The 18857-nt window shown below is 51.0% G+C and overlaps 2 protein-coding genes across 3 annotated transcripts; both read left to right on the forward strand.

The window, feature by feature from the left end:
• The first annotated feature begins 698 nt into the window (after positions 1–698).
• Positions 699–4896, forward strand: LOC107076268 (ICOS ligand-like). Its single transcript, XM_069198174.1, has 4 exons — positions 699–1248; positions 3176–3213; positions 3919–4248; positions 4889–4896. Exons 1-4 carry the CDS (start codon positions 1166–1168, stop codon positions 4894–4896), a joined length of 459 nt encoding a protein of 152 aa, XP_069054275.1. The 5' UTR covers positions 699–1165.
• On the forward strand, positions 4777–14142 carry LOC107076037 (basement membrane-specific heparan sulfate proteoglycan core protein-like). 2 transcript variants are annotated; one of them, XM_069198589.1, is made up of 4 exons: positions 4777–6400; positions 6491–6775; positions 8492–8684; positions 13900–14142. In XM_069198589.1, exons 1-4 carry the CDS (start codon positions 6043–6045, stop codon positions 13988–13990), a joined length of 927 nt encoding a protein of 308 aa, XP_069054690.1. In that variant the 5' UTR covers positions 4777–6042; the 3' UTR covers positions 13991–14142. The 2 variants fall into 2 exon arrangements, with proteins under 2 accessions (XP_069054690.1, XP_069054689.1); XM_069198588.1 differs by lacking the exon at positions 13900–14142 and adding an exon at positions 10569–10938 and having other exon boundaries at positions 4781–6400.
• Positions 14143–18857: the final 4715 nt, after the last annotated feature.

Below are 18857 nucleotides of genomic sequence, written 5' to 3' on the forward strand. Positions count from 1 at the left end.
CACCCTGGACAGGACAGCAGTCCATCACAGGACACACACAGACACACACACCCTGGACAGGACACCAGTCCATCACAGGACACACACAGACACACACACCCTGGACAGGACACCAGTCCATCACAGGACACACACACCCCCTGGACGAGACACCAGTACATCACAGGACACACACACACACACTCACACACCCTGGACAGGACACCTGTTCATCACAGGACACACACAGACTCACACACACCCTGGACAGGACACCAGTCCATCACAGGTCAAACACCATGGTCAATTTTCCCAGAACCAACCTTCGTATGTCTTTGGACTGCAGAGGTGAAACAGAACCAGTGTTGTCTTTATTTTGTATCCACAGAACACAGCTGGAAGTTGTACAGGTAGAGAGGCCCCACATCCGAAACGTTGTGTTTCTTTTCAGCATGGAATAAACCTTTACTTGTTCTTCCTATCGTTGAAAGTCTAAATATGTCATCCATAAATAAGACCACAAAATTAGGGACTCTTAACCTTTTAAATGGGAAAGGAATGAAAAAAAAACATACAAACTAAAAATAAACATATAGAACTCAGTATTTCTGAAAGGATCACAGGTAGGATCAATTATCCTTGCAAACGGATCATGTCTTCCGCTGTTTGTTCTTGAACTGTTTTTCGGGCGGAGACCAACTCCCCACCCACCCCTTCGACTTGCTTATATCGGTTTCCAACGTATTCAAACACGTTTTAATCCTTTTTCTTTTTAGGAAAACAGAGGGTGTGTTCGCGATCATTTCTGGGAGAATGCGACAGGGAACGTGGACATGTTACGAGCTTTGCATGTTTAACTGGGCTCGGTGTGTTACAATGTTATTAAAATAAATCACGCCAGTCTGCGGTAGGGACGCGGTGCATTCTCAGCTTTCGCCTGGTATCTGCGTGGGGAAAAAGCGAAATGTTGCACAGATCCCCGATCGCAGTGTTTCTGCAGCGCTGAAGGACAAGGGGCGGATTCCTCGTTTGACGCTACACGACTCTTTAATCGAATTCACGAGCGGAGTGAGGACATCATGATCGGAGAATTTCTAGTCTTGTGTTTGTGCTCAAGGTGCACACTGGACACGATGATGTCTCATTTTTCTTTGAATTCCAGCACGACTCCGTGTCGACCGCTGTAATGAACAGTAGACGCACACGCCCTTTGGAGCCAGGCCAGACCATGCTGAAACAGCCCAGCTACAGCGGTGTCTGGGCGAAAAGGTAAGAGATACCAGATTCGCCTTTCACGTCTGTTTTGGCTGTGTCCAGTTGTGTACTGTGGAGAGTTAAGAGTTGTGTGAGAGAAATCTAGCCCTGACACCAGCTTCCTATGCCAGCAGATAACTAACGCCTTAAAGTTGGGGGTTACTGTGCGGGGTGTGTCACTATGAATTCCCAGTCTTTTTCACTGCTTTATAATTGTTTTCCTACTGTATCTACTGATATTGTACAGTCCAAGGGTTTGAGAGTGATGCTTGATAATTGATAATTGATATTTATAATTGATATTTATCCATCTGCAGTCACTGTTGAAGAGAGAGTAATATTCAATTCAATTCAAGGTGCTTTGTTATCATGACCGATGGGTACAATCAGTGTTGCCAAAGCAAATGAAATAATGAAATTCACATGAAACAAAACAAAAAATAACAACAATATAAAATCCACAGACATATTCCAGACATTTACAACAAAGACGTATTATAAAATATTGACATATTCTGTAGGCGGCTGGAGCATTATTGGGAGACGGACTCACTGTTCCTCAGGCTGTGACAGGAGATCACATACTGGGCTGCCAGATCAACTGAGTTCCCTCCTCTTTCTCCCAGTAGGATTGGGACCCGTTGTGACTCTGGCAGGTGTGGGAACTCTGGGATTAGATTTCTGAATTTCGGGAAGAATGTTTCTCTAATCCCAGAGTATCTGTCCCAGTGCAGTAGGCTCCCTTGTCCAGCGAGTTTTTCTGTCATGTGCTGTAAGACCCGGTTCTGTCCCGGGCAGGTGTTTTCTGTCATGTGCTGTAAGACCTGGTTCTGTCCCGGGCAGGTGTTTTCTGTCTGGTGCTGTAAGACCCGGCTCTGTCCCGGGCAAAAGACACTTCAGGCTCGAATCTCTTGGTTTCTACATATCATTTTTTTTTTGTACTTTTGCAAACTATGCACTTCGGAGGCTTGAAGTAGAATTTGTGCTCAAATACGTATATAAAGATGCTGCCTGACCTCGGTCAGTAAGATAAGGGGCATGTATTTGGAAAGCACGCCCAGAACATGAAAAGAACTAACTGCTGTCTAGTCTGCAGCTTGGATATAATTAATTGGCATGTGTTTCAGTTTCTGGGTGATATTTTGTGATGACAGTGTCCAGGGGTTTCAGTGGAAGTGATTGAATAGCTTGGCAGGAGAAAAGAGAGCAGAAAGCTGATGTCAAAGTGGTTTTTAATCCAGGTATTTTGTCATTTATGTTATCAAATAATATGATTTTGTATTAACAGATATTTTATTTCTGGAGCGTACGTTTAGTTCAGCTCAGAGGCAGAGAAGTGTTATGAGACAATGGGACCACGTGAATATTCCATCCACAGCCGACAGTAACTCCAAACTTAGGATCAAACCTTTCCTTTTCTTCATTCCAGCAGAAACAGCAGCCACATCACCCTGCAGCTCCCAGCTGGCAGCCCCCACTGGAGCTCAGCAGGAGTGAGCCTGGTCAGTACCTGGAGGGGAGACTCCTGGGAAAAACTAAGGCTACTGCTGGGAGAGGTGTGAGTGGGGCCAGCAGGGGGCGCTCTCACTCTGCGGTCTGTGTGGGTTCTGATGCCCCAGTATAGTGACGGGGGACACTGGACTGTAAACAGGCGCCGTCCTTCGGATGAGACGTCAAACCGAGGTCCTGACTCTCTGTGCTCATTAACAATCCTGGGGTGTCTCTGGAGAAGAGTAGGGGTGTTACCCCAGTGTCCTGGCCTGATTCCCCCTCTGGTCTTTACCCATCATGTCCTCCTAATAACCCCCCTCTCTGAACTGGAACTGGCTCCATTACTCTTCTCTGCACTCTGGTGAGGCAGGAGGGGATCCACATGACCTGTAAAGCGCTTTGAGTGGAGCATCCACTTAAAATTAAGGAATTATTGTTATTGTTATTACAGGTCACCCACATGGATTCTGTTGCTGATTCTCTCATCAGGTGAGTCAGGTTTTGGGACCCCTGGACTAACTGGACCAGGGACATAGACCCCTGGACTGACTGGACTGGGGACACAGACCCCCTGGACTGACTGGACCGGGGACACAGACCCCCTGGACTGACTGGACCGGGGACACAGACCCCCTGGACTGACTGGACCGGGGACACAGACCCCCTGGACTGACTGGACCAGAGGTCACAGACCCCCTGGACTGACTGGACCAGAGGTCACAGACCCCCTGGACTGACTGGACCGGGGTCACAGACTACTTCTCTCACTGGATTGAGGTTCTTCAGGACCAGGGTTGGAGACCCCTTATTTAGATGAGCCTCATCCTCTTTCCTGTTGGCTGATGGGACAGTGCAAGTGTCCCTGAGCCCACCAGCTCCAGAATGGATGTACTGTTGGATATACTGGGTGCTGTGGTTAGTGGTGTCCCGGGTTTCCTCTGACCAGTCCAGACGCACGCTGGTTGGTGTAACTGGCTTCTGGGTGTGAGTGTGTGTCTGCCCCAGTAGTGTGTGTCTGCCCCAGCGTGTGCCTGGCGTCTGTACCCTGCCTTGCACCTGTTGCATGCTGGGATAGGCTCTGCCATCCCCGGCAACTCCGACCTGGAAATAGTGATCAGAAGACGGAGGGATGGGATTGAATTTATTCCGAAATTCTTTCCCATGTTCTTGCTTTCTTTCCCCCCCATCGCCCAGTCTCCTCGGAACACGTCCCGGTGGCGGCGAAATTTGGGGATTCGGTCACTCTGCCCTGCGACGGAAAACCCTACAGCCTTGGGATCCCTGAAGATGTGCTCCACGTTTTCTGGGAAACCCTGGATTACCTCGTCTACGAGGTCGTGGGCAGGAAGGGCTATCCTGACAACGGGTTTCAGGACAGAGCCGAGATGTCCCGAGAGAAGATCAGCCAGGGGGACTTCTCTCTGACCGTCCACAACACCACCTTCTCCGATGGCCAGATCTACGTGTGTTACCTCCTAACAGAGAGCAGACGCTTGCTTCAGGTGGTGGAACTTGTCATTCTAGGTATGTTTTTATATGGCCAGCAGCCAGATCACCCTGCAACTCACAGCTGGCTGCTGGGAGAGGTGTTAGTGGGACCAGCAGGGGGCGCTCACCCTGCGGTCCATGTGGGTCCTAATGCCCCAGTATAGTGACGGGGGACACTGGACTGTAAACAGGCGCCGTCCTTCGGATGAGACGTAAAACCGAGGTCCTGACTCTCTGTGGTCATTAACAATCCCAGGGTGTTTCTCGAAAAGAGTAGGGGTGTAACCCTGGCGTCCTGGCCAAATTTCCCATTGACCTTTACCCATCATGGCCTCCTAATAACGCCCCTCTCTGAATTGGCTTCATCACTCTGCTCTCCTCCCCACTGAGAGCTGCTGTGTGGGGAGCGTTCTGGCGCACTATGGCTGCCGTCGCATCATCCAGGTGGGGCTGCACATTGGTGGCAGAGTGGGATTCCCCATTACCTGTAAAGGGCTTTGAGTGGAGTCTCCAGAAAAGCGCTATATAAGTGTAAGCAATCATTATTATTAATATTATTATTACAAAGATGGTGGTTACGAATATAGAAAGCACTGAGAGGGGATAATCAATAATTAAATTGACCATCAGACCATTTGACCATTTAATAATTAAATTGACCAAATTGTGTTGCCAGGAATATAGCCGAATGGTCAGTATAGTTAGAGGCACCGAGATCTTTATTCTTTGGCACAGTTTCGGCGAGGGAGCAATACATCAGAGGCCAACTGGGTTGATCACACATTTCTGAAGAATGACGATGACACCGACAACTAAACAACACGACAGACGACATGTACTTTACCCTTATTCAAAGACAGGGCATCTCGGAGGTCAGTGTCCTGACCAGCCGGTGAAACCCACACTACTGCCCAGTGTTGCTGCCCGATTCTCCCTTCCTGTAATAAAACGCATGAGAATCTGGCTCCGTGTTTAACTCCTCCAGCTCCCAATAGCCAAGGGAGAACGTTTTTGACCTGCGGATTCCCGATAGAGGAAATCAGGAGTTTCCTAAAATAACAAGTTCCCTTGGGCATCGGGTCAAGTGCCGAGCAGGAAACTGGTCCGTAAGGCTGAGCTAAGGCGGAACTAACGTAGGGGTCTCATAACTCTGCGTGCACGGGGTTCGGGAATGTCGGTACGGCTCCCGTCTGTGAGACCTCTGGTGACGGGCTCAGTCCTCAGAGAAGTGAGCCGCTGTCCTGTCCGAGGAGACACAGAAAAGCTCCCGACCTGAAATTCTTTGTGTCCCAGCGTGTTCCAGGTTTGCATGAATCCATCACGAGTCGCTCTGTACTTTCTGTGTGTTTCAAATATCGACTCTGTACAGAAGAGCATATTAATGTGTTCATGTTACTCGTGTAGAGGAATCGTAGCTGAGATATTTTCTCATACACCGACACCGATACCTAGTGGTGGCGTGAGGCACTGTGAGAGGATCAGGGAGGTGAGAGGGAACGTTTTTCCAACATCCTAAAACTGATCGGAAGTTCTGATGGCAGGAAATTAGCTTTTTCCCCCCCCGAAAGAATTCATCTTTTTTTCCAGTTGTCCATTTCACCAAGAACGGTAAGGTGGCTTGCTTACTGATTTCATTGGGGATATGTTTGTTTGTTCAAAGAAGAATTAAAAGGTGTAAAAAGTTAGTTTCTCCCTTTGATGAGGACAGACTGGATCAAACCAAAACAACATTTTGAAGTGAATTGCGAATATATTGAGTTGTGATGCAACCATAACTTGAACCTAACGTGCCTGGGGCGTGTGTTTGTGAAATTGCGTTTGAAATGCAAAATGAAGCTGATCGCAGTCCAAACTCGAGGTGTTGTTGTCAAACTACATATTCAACAGGTTTCTACCTGTCCCTTTTCAGCTCGCTCAGAAGTCCACAGCCTGCAGTCTGGTGCCTCTCTGTCTCTCCCCCTGCACACTGCTGGTCCAGTGGAGGTGCTGTTTGATCCTGGAGGATCTGCCCAGTCTCGCAGGGTCTTACTGAGCAGGGCAGGGCTCCCTGGACCCAGGTACAAGCAGAGAGTGTCAGTGCAGAACAGCTCTCTGACACTGCGTTCCCTCACTCCAGCTGATCAGGGCAACTACACAGTGAGGGACCTTCAGGGAAACACTATCAGCACTGTGACAGTCACTGTGGATGGTAAGCAGGTCTACAGTAGGGTCACTAGAGGGGTCTACACTCCTGACAGAGGGTGTTCTTATATCAGTTTCTGTCCTGATTGTCTTTCAGCTCACAGAGACACTGTCACCCTGCAGCCTGGAGCCTCTCTGTCTGTCCCCCTGTTCACTGGAGAGCCAGTGGAGGTGCTGTTTGACCCTGCAGGAGGTGGGAACTGGACCTCAGTGTGTTCTGTCCAGAACAGCACAGCCCGCTGTGTCCCCCAGTACAGAGACAGAGTGTCGGTGCAGGACGGCTCTCTGACACTGCATTCCCTCACTCCAGCTGATCAGGGCAACTACACAGTGAGGGACCTTCAAGGAAACACTATCAGCACCGTGATCTTCACTGTGGGAGGTGAATAACAATATAATTATGAACTTTATTTTATATAGCGCCTTTAAAGGTGGCTTCTCAAAGCGCTTTACAGGATGACAATAACAATAAATAAGAAGGCTACAACAATAAATAAGAAGAATACACAAGTTAAGAGACAATTACAATGACAACAATACAACAATAACAATAGAGGAGACCGTGGAAGGTGGTACTGAGAAGAGCAGAGGGGTGAAGAATGGAGCCAGTTAAGTAAAGGCTTTTCTGAAGAAGAAGGAGTTAGAGAAGGTGATTCTCTGATATCCTTGGGCAAAGAGTTCCAGAGCTTGGGGGCATAGCAGGAGAAGGCCCTGTCGCCCATACAATGTAGACGGGCTTGGGGGACAGTAAGGAGGGCAGAATTTGAAGAGCGGAGTTTGCGAGGTGGGGAGTAGGGCGATAATAGTTCAGACAGGTATTGAGGTGCCCAGCCATGTAGAGCCTTATAGGTGAGCAGGAGGATTTTGAAGTCCACGCGGAATTTGACCGGAAGCCAGTGCAGGGACTCCAGGATAGGAGTAATGTGAACACTTGCACTAGACCTGGTCAGGATTCTGGCTGCTGAATTTTGGACCTACTGCGGTTTGTTCAGAGTAGATTTAAATACCCCAGTGAGTAGAGCATTGCAGTACTCAATTCGAGAGAATACAAATATGTTGATCCGAATGCCATAATACCGAATACCGGAATAAATTCCGGTATCTGAGAGTTTTTTTGCACCTGCAAAACATGGAGTGTAGCTCGTGCCTGGCCTGAACCCTCTCCAATGGCTGAGCGACGTGCCTCTGCGGCTCTTGCAATGGCAGCTCAGCACTTGCAGTGGAACTACACCCTCAATCAGGACAGTGTGTGTGTGTGTGTGTGTGTGTGTGTGTGTGTGTGTGTGTGTGTGTGTGTGTGTGTGTGTGTGTGTGTGTGTGTGTGTGGGGGGGACATGCAAAACTCCCCTTCCTGTCGACTGTTGTGCTGTTGCACGTGAACTTAGTTTATAAATCCTTTCGCCCTGAAATAAAGGGAAAGTTGAGTTTTTACCACTATTATTGGTTTTCGATGAGACGGCGGTTCGAAGGGAGCTGGTGATGCTATTTACCAGTTACTAGTAGTTTTTTGCGAGTTACTTACCCATGTAGATCAGATCACTTTACTAACCCTATACAATGTCTGGCATGAGGAATCGGTCTTGTCGCAGACCCCAGCTGGCTCTCCAGGAGACACACAGACAGGGAGAGAGAAGCTGGGGGTCAGAGCGCAGGGTCGGCCATTTCTACGGCGCCCCTGGAGCAGCTGGGGTTCAGGGCCTCGCGCAGGGGGGGCCCCAACGGAGTAGGATTCCTCTGCCGGCCGCGGGATTCGAACCGGCAAACCCCTCCCAGCCACAGAGCCACAGCTCCGCCCCGGTATCCCTATCTGAACTGTATGTTGGGATCAGATCTCAAGCTCATTACATTATTCTTTATGGATATTAATTCCCCTTTTGCTAGACGTTGCGTTATTTTTCAGGAACATAACCTGACCTTACAGTTGACCTCTCTGTACTGTATTTGGTAGCTGCAAGTGAACCACAAACTCTGTTTAACTGGCGGTCTCTAACCTGCCTCTAATCCATTTCTTCTTATGGGGAAAGAACTTGAACTTGAAGTTCACGAGGATTATGATGAATTATTATTGTTGTCTTTCTCTTGTCCTCTGGTCTCACAGGACCAGCTCCTCCAGGACGAACTCGTCTCCTCTCCATCCTCATCCCTGTCCTGACTGTCCTGTCCGCCCTGGGAGTCCTGGCTGGTCTGTACTATGGAAAGACCAGGAGAGAGAACCAGGCAGGAGACAGGCCTGCGATGTTCTCTGCCCTCAGAGATGGCGACGATGGAGAGACGGGAGACCAGGAGGCACAGTAAGAGAGGAGAGAGTCTGGGGGAGTAGAGGTGCACATTGTTGGCGATGATGGAGAGACGGGAGAGGAGGAGGCACAGTCAGAGAGGAGAGAGTCTGGGGGAGTAGAGGTGCACACTGCTGGTGATGATGGAGAGATGGGAGAGGAGAGAGTCAGGGAGAGGAGAGACACACACTGCTGGTGATGATGGAGAGACAGCAGAGCAGGAGGCACAGCCAGAGAGGAGAGAGTCTGGGAGAGGAGAGGTGCACACTGCTGACGACGATGGGGAGATGGGAGAGGAGGAGGCACAGTCAGAGAGGAGAGAGTCAGGGAGAGGAGAGACGCACACTGCTGGTGATGATGGAGAGACAGCAGAGCAGGAGGCACAGCCAGAGAGGAGAGAGTCTGGGGGAGTAGAGGTGCACACTGCTGGTGATGATGGAGAGACGGGAGAGCAGTCAGAGAGGAGAGAGTCTGGGAGAGTAGAGGTGCACACTGCTGGTGATGATGGAGAGACGGGAGAGGAGGAGGCACAGCGAGAGAGGAGAGAGTCAGGGAGAGTAGAGACGCACACTGCTGGTGATGATAGAGAGACGGGAGAGGAGGAGGCACAGCGAGAGAGGAGAGAGTCAGGGAGAGGAGAGACGCACACTGCTGGTGCCGTCGGAGACGCAGGAGATGAAGCAGCACAGACCCTCCCCTGTGCTGCAGTGACATAAGATCCGTCCTCATCTCCTGTTTGACAGGACTGTTGTAAGACCTGACATTAGAAGACCCGTTGTCTGTGTGTCTCCCAGGGGGGGTTACTGGTGCAGAATGATCACTGTGCGTTTCCCAGGGGGGGTTACTGGTGCAGAATGATCACTGTGCGTTTCCCAGGGGGGGTTACTGGTGCAGAATGATCACTGTGCGTCTCCCAGGTGGGGTTACTGGTGGAGAATGATTGCTGTGCGTCTCCCAGGTGGGGTTACTGGTGCAGAATGATCACTGTGTGTCTCCCAGGTGGGGTTGCTGGTGCAGAATGATCACTGTGCGTCTCCCAGGTGCAGAATGATCACTGTGCGTCTCCCAGGTGGGGTTACTGGTGGAGACTGATCACTGTGCGTCTCCCAGGGGGGGTTACTGGTGCAGAATGATCACTGTGTGTCTCCCAGGTGCAGAATGATCACTGTGCGTCTCCCAGGTGGGGTTACTGGTGGAGACTGATCACTGTGCGTCTCCCAGGTGAGTTTGCTGATCGCTGTGTGATGGACTGGTGTCCTGTCCAGGGTGTATGAGTGTGTGTGTGTGTGTGTCCTGTGATGGACTGGTGTCCTGTCCAGGGTGTGTGAGTGTCTGTGTGTGTCCTGTGATGGACTGGTGTCCTGTCCAGGGTGTATGAGTGTGTGTGTGTGTCCTGTGATGGACTGGTGTCCTGTCCAGGGTGTGTGAGTGTGTGTGTGTGTCCTGTGATGGACTGCTGTCCTGTCCAGGGTGTGTGTGTGTGTCCTGTGATGGACTGGTGTCCTGTCCAGGGTGTGTGAGTGTGTGTGTCCTGTGATGGACTGCTGTCCTGTCCAGGGTGTGTGAGTGTGTGTGTCCTGTGATGGACTGGTGTCCTGTCCAGGGTGTGTGAGTGTGTGTGTGTGTCCTGTGATGGACTCGTGTCCTGTCCAGGGTGTGTGAGTGTGTGTGTGAGTGTGTGTGTACTGTGATGGACTGGTGTCATGTATATTATTATAAATATTTTGACCAGCAAACTCAAAACACGGCGCCAGGGACTGCATATCGCCAGGACACAACCCGGCAGCGTGTTTCCGCCTTAACTAATGTTGCAGCTCGGGAATAAACCTATTGCTCGTAACTATTAATAATAATAATAATAATATCACTTTATTAACCTTTTACAATGTCTTGCACGAGGAATTGGTCTTGTCGCAGACCCCAGCTGGCTCTCCAGGAGACACACAGACAGGGAGAGAGAGAAGCTGGGGGTCAGAGCGCAGGGGCAGACATTGTACAGCGCCACCTGGAGCAGCTGGGGTTCAGGGCCTCGCTCAGGAGCCCCAACGGAGTAGGATTCCTCTGCCGGCCGCGGGATTTGAACCGGCAAACCCCTTCCAGCCCCAGGCGCAGATCCTTGGCCATAGAGCCACAATCCTGATATATCCTGTTTATACAAATATATATCCTGATCCTGTTGATGCTGCTAATTTGTATATTGAACTTTTCTGCTCTTTAATGCGACTTCAAGAACGCTCAACTTCTGAAGAGGTGCTGAGGTCTGTGAACGAGATCTACTTTGAAGAGTTTTACTTCTTGCTGTGTTCTATGAGGTGCACATGACCGTTAAAGCACTGTGATGTTATGACTGATTTTGTTTTTTTTTATAATAAAAATTAACATTGTGGTTAACATTCTTAATGCATTTTGGGTATTTAATCAGCCTGAGATATCCAGATGTGCTGCTGCGTCGACAGCTGTGCTCTTGTGCCCAAATCTATCCTGAAAATTGTCTCTGTCTTTTAATTGAAACGTTAATTGACTCACAAATCGGACCCCGGCTGCTGTCTCTGTACATATCCAAGCCCGTCTCACACAGGTTCACCAGCGACTGCAGTCTCGACTACAGTCCTTCATTCGAAAGCAGTTCAGATCATGGCTGAGGGCTTCAAAATTTGCAGATCTAAGTGCGTTTGTCTGTCCTGTGATGGTGTCCTGTCCAGGGTGTGTGAGTGTGTGTGTGTGTCCTGTGATGGACTGGTGTCCTGTCCAGGGTGTGTGAGTGTGTGTGTGTGTGTGTGTCCTGTGATGGTGTCCTGTCCAGGGTGTGTGAGTGTGTGTGTGTGTCTTGTGATGGACTGGTGTCCTGTCCAGGGTGTGTGAGTGTGTGTGTGTGTCCTGTGATGGACTGGTGTCCTGTCCAGGTGTGTGTGTGTGTGTGTGTGTGTGTGTGTGTGTGTGTGTGTGTGTGTGTGTGTGTGTGTGTGTGTGTGTGTGTGTGTGTCCTGTGATGGACTGGTGTCCTGTCCAGGGTGTGTGTGTGTGTGTGTGTGTGTGTGTGTGTGTGTGTGTCCTGTGATGGACTGGTGTCCTGTCCAGGGTGTGTGAGTGTGTGTGTGTGTCCTGTGATGGACTGGTGTCCAGTCCAGGGTGTGTGAGTGTCTGTGTGTGTGTGTCCTGTGATGAACTGACGTCACATCCAGGGTGTACCCTCCCCTGTGCCCATTGCTTGCTGGGATAGACTCCCGCTCCTACGGCGTACACAAGGGGGGGGCAGCTGATTACAGGGGTTACACAGGGTCTCCTGGATACCTGTTCCAATGCCAGCAGCCATCTCACCCTGCAGCTCCCAGCTGGCAGCCCCCTCCACTGGAGCTCAGCAGGTGTGAGCCTGGTCAGTACCTGGAGGGGAGACTCCTGGGAAAAACTGAGGTTGCTGCTGCTGGGAGAGGTGTGAGTGGGGCCAGCAGGGGGCGCTCTCACCCCGCGGTCTGTGTGGGTCCTGATGCCCCAGTATAGTGACGGGGGACACTGGGCTGTAAGAAGGCGCCGTCCTTCGGATGAGACGTCAAACCGAGGTCCTGACTCGGGGGGCTGTCTGTGGGGAGTCTGCATGTTCTCCCTGCGTTGGCCTGAGTTTTCTCCAGGTGGTCCGGCTGGTGGGTGACAGTCCAGAGCCGGGCTGGTGGGTGACTTGACTTCTGGGAAAACTGGGCTCTGGTGGGTGTCTGTGTTTGTGATGGACTGGTGTTAGTGGGGCCAGCAGGGGGCGCTCTCACCCTGTGGTCTGTGTGGGTCCTCATGCCCCAGCATAGTGCCGGGGGGACACTGGACTGTAACCTCATGCCCCAGCATAGTGCCGGGGGGACACTGGACTGTAATATCTCCGGCCCCACAAGCTGTTTGCGCACGCGGCGGTTTTCTGGCGGCTGCTGCTGTATTATTTTTATTTTGAGGGGCTCACCTCTGACCCCCAAGGCCAAGGCGCAGAGCCCTGGGTCAGCACCGGTGCGCTATCAGGGCGTAGGTGGTGGGCTCTGCTCTGCTGCTGGGCGGTCTCTACTGGGGCTGGTGAACGGAGGAGTAGTGCACTGTGGTGTATTCTTCCTGCTCGCAGACAGACACACACACACACAGAGGTGTGCTGAGCCCAGCTCAAGAGCTCTTGATCTGGTCGTTTCTTGATCACACCTCCAGGAAACTCACAGGACGCACACAGAGCAAAGAGAGCTGAGGTTCCACACACACACACACACACACACACACACACACACACACACACACACACACACTGTTATTCTACACCGAGCTCATTTTCTTTGTCAGCATGCAGACAGAGCAAAGACCTATTACCTGGCTCTCTTGAGTGGCTCTCTTGACGCTCCTCATCTGGCGGCTCCCTTCATCAGAGCTCCTGTCTCTGCGGTCTAGAAATAAATCAGGAGCAGTAAATCAGGGTACCAGGCCCAGCAACAGGGCTGGACGGCTTGTTCCCCACCCCCACCACCCTCTGTGTACAGTAGAGCCTCCTGTCCTGACTGGAGGAGCTCACCCAGCTGTGTCTGGAGAGAAGCCAGGGTATCGGCTTCAACCACAGGGCTGGGCGGCTTGTTCCCCACCCCCGCCACCCTCTGTGTACAGTAGAGCCTCCTGTCCTGACTGGAGGAGCTCACCCAGCTGTGTCCTGAGAGAAGCCAGGGTATCGGCCTCAACCACAGGGCTGGGTGGCCTGTTCCCCACCCCCCCCCCCCCTCTGTGTACAGACGTGTCCCGCGCTTTCAGATATAAATCCAACTTCGTTTCAACTTGAGTGGCGGCGGGTTCTTCTTTCAGCCGGGGGGGCGTATTTCTGACCAGGTGTGTATTTCTGTTGGTGACTCCACTCGGTTGGCGAAGGGGGTACCAAGGTGACTCATTTGTAGATCAGAGCACCAGGCAGAGTATGAGGTAGGAGGGGGAAATGAATGATGATAATAATGGTAACAAGACACCCCCAGACACGACAGAGTTCAGCTGAGGGTGAGGGCGTATTCAAAGGGAATGGAGAGACGATATGAATGTCACCTGTGTGCGATGCGTGCTCTCTGCCTCACAGCATCAAAAGAACACGATCGACACCTCGTGAGACAACCGAGGTCCTGCAACCTCGGCCCCCTGCGTGTGCGAAGACACAGGCTGCACCTCCGCGCGTCTGCTGTCGCGTCTCTGGGTGAGACTCTCCACGGTTTGACACCTCTCTGTTTTCTGTTAGGCAGAAGCCAGCGACAGCCCAACAGACAACAGGAAGCCATCGACGTGAAACGTTTGTTTTTTTTGAGGCTCCTCTCGAGACTGGATGTTAAGAGAGGGCGATTTTTTTTTTCCTCCCACAGCAACATCTTTACGCAAAGAGTGGGGGGTGACTGGAACGAGCTGCCTGGCCCCAAGCTGGGGGGACAACTGAGGCACAGCGGACTGAAATGTTACCGTCCGTTGCGTTCTAAGGAGGAGAAGATGAGAGGAGCAGGGGCAGGTTCGGGGGGGGGGGGTTTTCTCTGACCTCTACAGTCAAACAGGGCCACCAGCGGACGAGAGGGTTACTGTCTGGTTTATATTTTTTTTTCAGCAGCTTCGATACAGAAATGGGGCCCATACACTGGCCCAGGCAGGGGTAAGCGCTGGAGCCCTGGGTTCAATTCTGGACCTGGGGTGCTGTCCGTGTGGAGTCTGCATGTTCTCCCATGGTTTGCATAGGTTTCCTCCCGCAGCCCAAAGACTGAATTGGATTTCTGGGAAAACTGACCCCGGTAGGAGTGTATGTTTGTGTCTGTGCGTCTGTCCCTGCGATGTCCAGGGTGCGCCCCATTGCACTCTGGGATAGGCTCCGGCTCCCAGCCCTTGACCACTCATTCTTAACGAGCGACCTTAACGACGCCCTGCGCCTGGGAGAGCCCGCGGATCGCCCTACGGTATTCTGAGCGCTTTTTCGGCTCTGCGTTGTTTGCAAAAGTTTACAACAGGATCGGTTTGCTAAAACTGGAGGAAGGAACTGTACCCCCCTAACACCTGAGAAGCGAACAGCGGTGATCTGTGGGCTGCCAAATAAACAGACAGTAGCCACTGAGAACCTCACACTTGCTTCTGTGCGCGTCAGAGCTGTTAGCGCGCACAGCTGGGGGGGCTGCCATCTACAGCACCCGAGCTGTCGTAGTGACAATACGTGCAGATTCACACCTGTCTCCTCTCTCTCTCTCTGCGCCTCAGAACTGTGAGATCTCAGAGCTGAGGCTGCTATGGGATATATCTTTTGGACCCGAACTCACAACCGGCATGTGCAACACAGAATCGCATCTGACTCATCTCTGGGCTCACCAGAGCTTTTAGACGCACCGAATGTGCACACAGAATCACGCTGGGCTCGTCTCTGGGCTCACCAGAGCTTTTAGACACACTGTGCACACAGGATCACGTTTGGCTCGTCTCTGGGCTCACCAGAGCTTTTAGACACACTGGATGTGCACACAGAATCACGCTCGCTCGTCTCTGGGCTCACCAGAGCTTTTAGACACACTGAATGTGCACACAGGATCACGCTTGGCTCGTCTCTGGGCTCACCAGAGCTTTTAGACACACCGAATGTGCACACATTCAAAATTTGTGAATTTTCCAGGTAAGGAAGCTTCCGATCGTAGTATCGTCCCGGTGAGATGACTTAATTCCCACCCCCCCACCCAAACCAAGCTGGACTGTTACAGTTAAAAATAATGAGAAAAGTGCAGTACAGCCCAATGAGAGTAGGGTAAAAACACAGTACAGTACAGTATTATAATATTTTATAATACACAGTATTATATTCATTTTATAATATTTATATACACATATATATTTATAAAACATTCGGATCAAGGGGACATCTCTCTGCCGTCCTGTCCTCCTGTGACCGGCTCTCTCGACAGACGCGCTCCCTCCTCTGGACCGACTCCGGGAAATCAGGTGGTTTCTATAACTATGGGGACTCAGGCAGCCCTCTGCTGTCCATCCGCTGGAACTGCAGCCTCTCTGCGGCCAGGCGGTGCTGGAGCGCCCTCCTGTGGACACTGTGAGTCAGGACAGCCTGCGCCGAGAGCCGCGGTCTGGGGGAGAATTGCGGTGCTGTATTTTTACCCTGATCTTACTGGGCTCTACTGCACTGTACTGTGTTTTTACCCTGATCTCACTGGGCTGTACTGCACTGTATTGTGTTTTTACCCCTCTCTCAGTGGGCTCTACTGCACTGTACTGTGTTTTTACCCTGATCTTACTGGGCTGTACTGTGTTTTTACGCTGATCTCACTGGGCTGTACTACACTGTACTGTGTTTTTACCCTGATCTCACTGGGCTCTACTGCACTGTACTGTGTTTTTACTCTGATCTCACTGGGCTCTACTGTGTTTTTACCCTGATCTCACTGGGCTGTACTGCGCTGTACTGTGTTTTTACCCCTCTCTCACTGGGCTTTACTGCGCTGTACTGTGTTTTTACCCTGATCTCACTGGGCTCTACTGCACTGTACTGCGTTTTTACGCTGATCTCACTGGGCTGTACTGCACTGTACTGTGTTTTTACCCTGATCTCACTGGGCTCTACTGCGCTGTACTGTGTTTTTACCCTGATCTCACTGGGCTGTACTGCACTGTATTGTGTTTTTACCCCTCTCTCAGTGGGCTCTACTGCACTGTACTGTGTTTTTACCCTGATCTTACTGGGCTGTACTGTGTTTTTACGCTGATCTCACTGGGCTGTACTACACTGTACTGTGTTTTTACCCTGATCTCACTGGGCTCTACTGCACTGTACTGTGTTTTTACTCTGATCTCACTGGGCTCTACTGTGTTTTTACCCTGATCTCACTGGGCTGTACTGCGCTGTACTGTGTTTTTACCCCTCTCTCACTGGGCTTTACTGCGCTGTACTGTGTTTTTACCCCTCTCTCACTGGGCTTTACTGCGCTGTACTGTTTTTACCCCTCTCTCACTGGGCTTTACTGCACTGTACTGTCTTTTTACCCTGATCTCACTGGGCTCTACTGCGCTGTACTGTGTTTTTACACATATTATATATGGTGTTACCCCAGTGTCCTGGCCTAATTCCCCCCCTGGTCTTTACCCATCATGGCCTCCTAATCACCCCCCTCTCTGAACTGGCTCCATCACTCTGCTCTCCTCCCCACTGAGAGCTGCTGTGTGCTGAGCGGACTGGAGCATCATCCAGGTGGGGGCTGCACACTGGGGGGGGGGGGGGGCTGGAGGGGATCCCCCTTAACTGGGAAGAGATCTGAGGGGAGCATTCGGGAAAGCGCTATACAAAGGTGTAAGCAATTAGTATGATCAATTCTTAAAAAAGGAAGAAGCCTTTCCACATACAGGATCATCACGTTTTTGTCAGGCACTCTGTCGATTATTAATCACCACAAGGGGGCAGCAGAAAACACTGAAGACAAGGATTCGAGAAGACTTCTCCAGCATCACACGGTGCATAAGATTGTAACTTGTGTTGTAATAATAATTGCTTACACTCCTATAGCGCTTTTCTGGAGACTCCACTCAAAGCGCTTGACAGGTCATGGGGAATCCCACTACCGCCACCAGTGTGCAGCTCCACCTGGATGATGCTCCAGTCCGCTCAGCACACAGCGGCTCTCAGTGGGGAGGAGAGCAGAGTGATGAAGCCAGTTCAGAGAGGGGGGTTATTAGGAGGCCATGATTGGTAAGGGCCAATAGGAAATTTGGCCAGGACACTGGGGTTACACCCCTACTCTTTTCGAGAAACGCCCTGGGATTTTTAATGACCACAGAGAGTCAGGACCTCGGTTTGACGTCTCATCCGAAGGACGGCGCCTGTTTACAGTCCAGTGTCCCCCATCACTATACTGGGGCATTAGGACCCACACGGACCGCAGGGTGAGCGCCCCCTGCTGGCCCCACTAACACCTCTTCCAGCAGCAACCTTAGTTTTTTCCCAGGAGGTCTCCCCTCCAGGGACTGACCAGGCTCACACCTGCTGAGCTCCAGTTGGGGGGGCTGCCAGTTGTGAGGTGCAGGGTGATCTGGCTACTATGTATGTATGTAGCTTAGAAAGCTTAGAAAGCTGTCACCCCGAAAACCTGGGACTGACCAGCGTTATCCAGTACTGCTGCCCACCTGATGGGAGTTCAGTTCTGTTTCTGAAGACATCCTGATTTTATTCTGTGGTTGTTGTTTTTTAAAAAAAACCAACCTCATAGTCCTTATCGGGCATGATTGCTTTAGAAAAAAAACCTGTATATTTTTACCATGACCTGTAAGCCAGTCTAAATGACATACAGAAAAAGAAAAACCAACCGAGGCTGGCAGATATAGAAACAGGTTTCTCGGAGCATATTTTACAGAATGACATGTCTCTACACAAAGTACCGTTTGAAAGGGAGAGAACCAGACACCTCCCACATTTTTCACGTTGTGCCTTTTTTCTCGACTCTACAATTCCGTTACGCCGGATTATTGCGGGTTGACTAACAAACGCAGGTTAAAGCACTATTGTGTTTTACAACACATAACAATTATCAGCTTTGTTCCACACCCCCACCACCCTCTGTGTACAGAAGAGCCCCCCCCGTCCTGACTGGAGGAGCTCACCCAGCTGTGTCTGGAGAGGAGCCAGGGTATCGGCTTCAACCACAGGGCTGGGCGGCTTGCTCCCCACCCCCACCCCACTCTGTGTACAGAAGACCCTCCTGTCCTGACTGGAGGAGCTCACCCAGCTGTGTCTGGAGAAAAGCCAAGGTATCGGCTTCAACCCCATGGACTGGGCAGCTTGTTCCCCACCCCCACCACCCTTTGTGTAAAGAAGCACCCCCCCTTTTCTGACTGGAGGAGCTCACCCAGCTGTGTCTGGAGAGAAGCCAGGGTATCGGCTTCAACCGCACGGACTGGGCAGATTGGTCCAGATTCGAACTGTGACCTCTTGTTGCTTTGCAGAAACAAAAAAAAATAACAAAGAAAAGACTTTCCACGAGAGAAGCCCCCTAAAACGCAGCTGAACCTGTTTTACATGACTGCTTGGTGTCGAATGAAACTGAAACGCACCTTATTTTTGAATTCACACAGGCTGGGCTGCTCGCTGGGCTCGTCAGGATGTGGTTTTGAAGTCTTTTTTTTTTTTTTTTTCCGCTGCCTGACATCTAAATAAAGCAGCTGCTGCTCAGAGTGAAA

Source organism: Lepisosteus oculatus, chromosome 14 (assembly GCF_040954835.1).
Source record: "Lepisosteus oculatus isolate fLepOcu1 chromosome 14, fLepOcu1.hap2, whole genome shotgun sequence".
NCBI classification, from domain to species: domain Eukaryota; kingdom Metazoa; phylum Chordata; class Actinopteri; order Semionotiformes; family Lepisosteidae; genus Lepisosteus; species Lepisosteus oculatus.

Excerpts from the sequence above, each read along its gene's own strand:
- LOC107076268 (XM_069198174.1), top strand. The coding sequence starts at position 1,166 with ATGAACAGTAGACGCACACGCCCTTTGGAGCCAGGCCAGACCATGCTG. Across the intron at positions 1,249-3,175 it reads AGCGGTGTCTGGGCGAAAAG|GTCACCCACATGGATTCTGT; the intron begins GTAAGAGATACC and ends TTGTTATTACAG. Across the intron at positions 3,214-3,918 it reads GTTGCTGATTCTCTCATCAG|TCTCCTCGGAACACGTCCCG; the intron begins GTGAGTCAGGTT and ends CCCATCGCCCAG.
- LOC107076037 (XM_069198588.1), top strand. The coding sequence starts at position 6,043 with ATGAAGCTGATCGCAGTCCAAACTCGAGGTGTTGTTGTCAAACTACAT. Across the intron at positions 6,401-6,490 it reads TGTGACAGTCACTGTGGATG|CTCACAGAGACACTGTCACC; the intron begins GTAAGCAGGTCT and ends ATTGTCTTTCAG. Across the intron at positions 6,776-8,491 it reads CGTGATCTTCACTGTGGGAG|GACCAGCTCCTCCAGGACGA; the intron begins GTGAATAACAAT and ends CTGGTCTCACAG.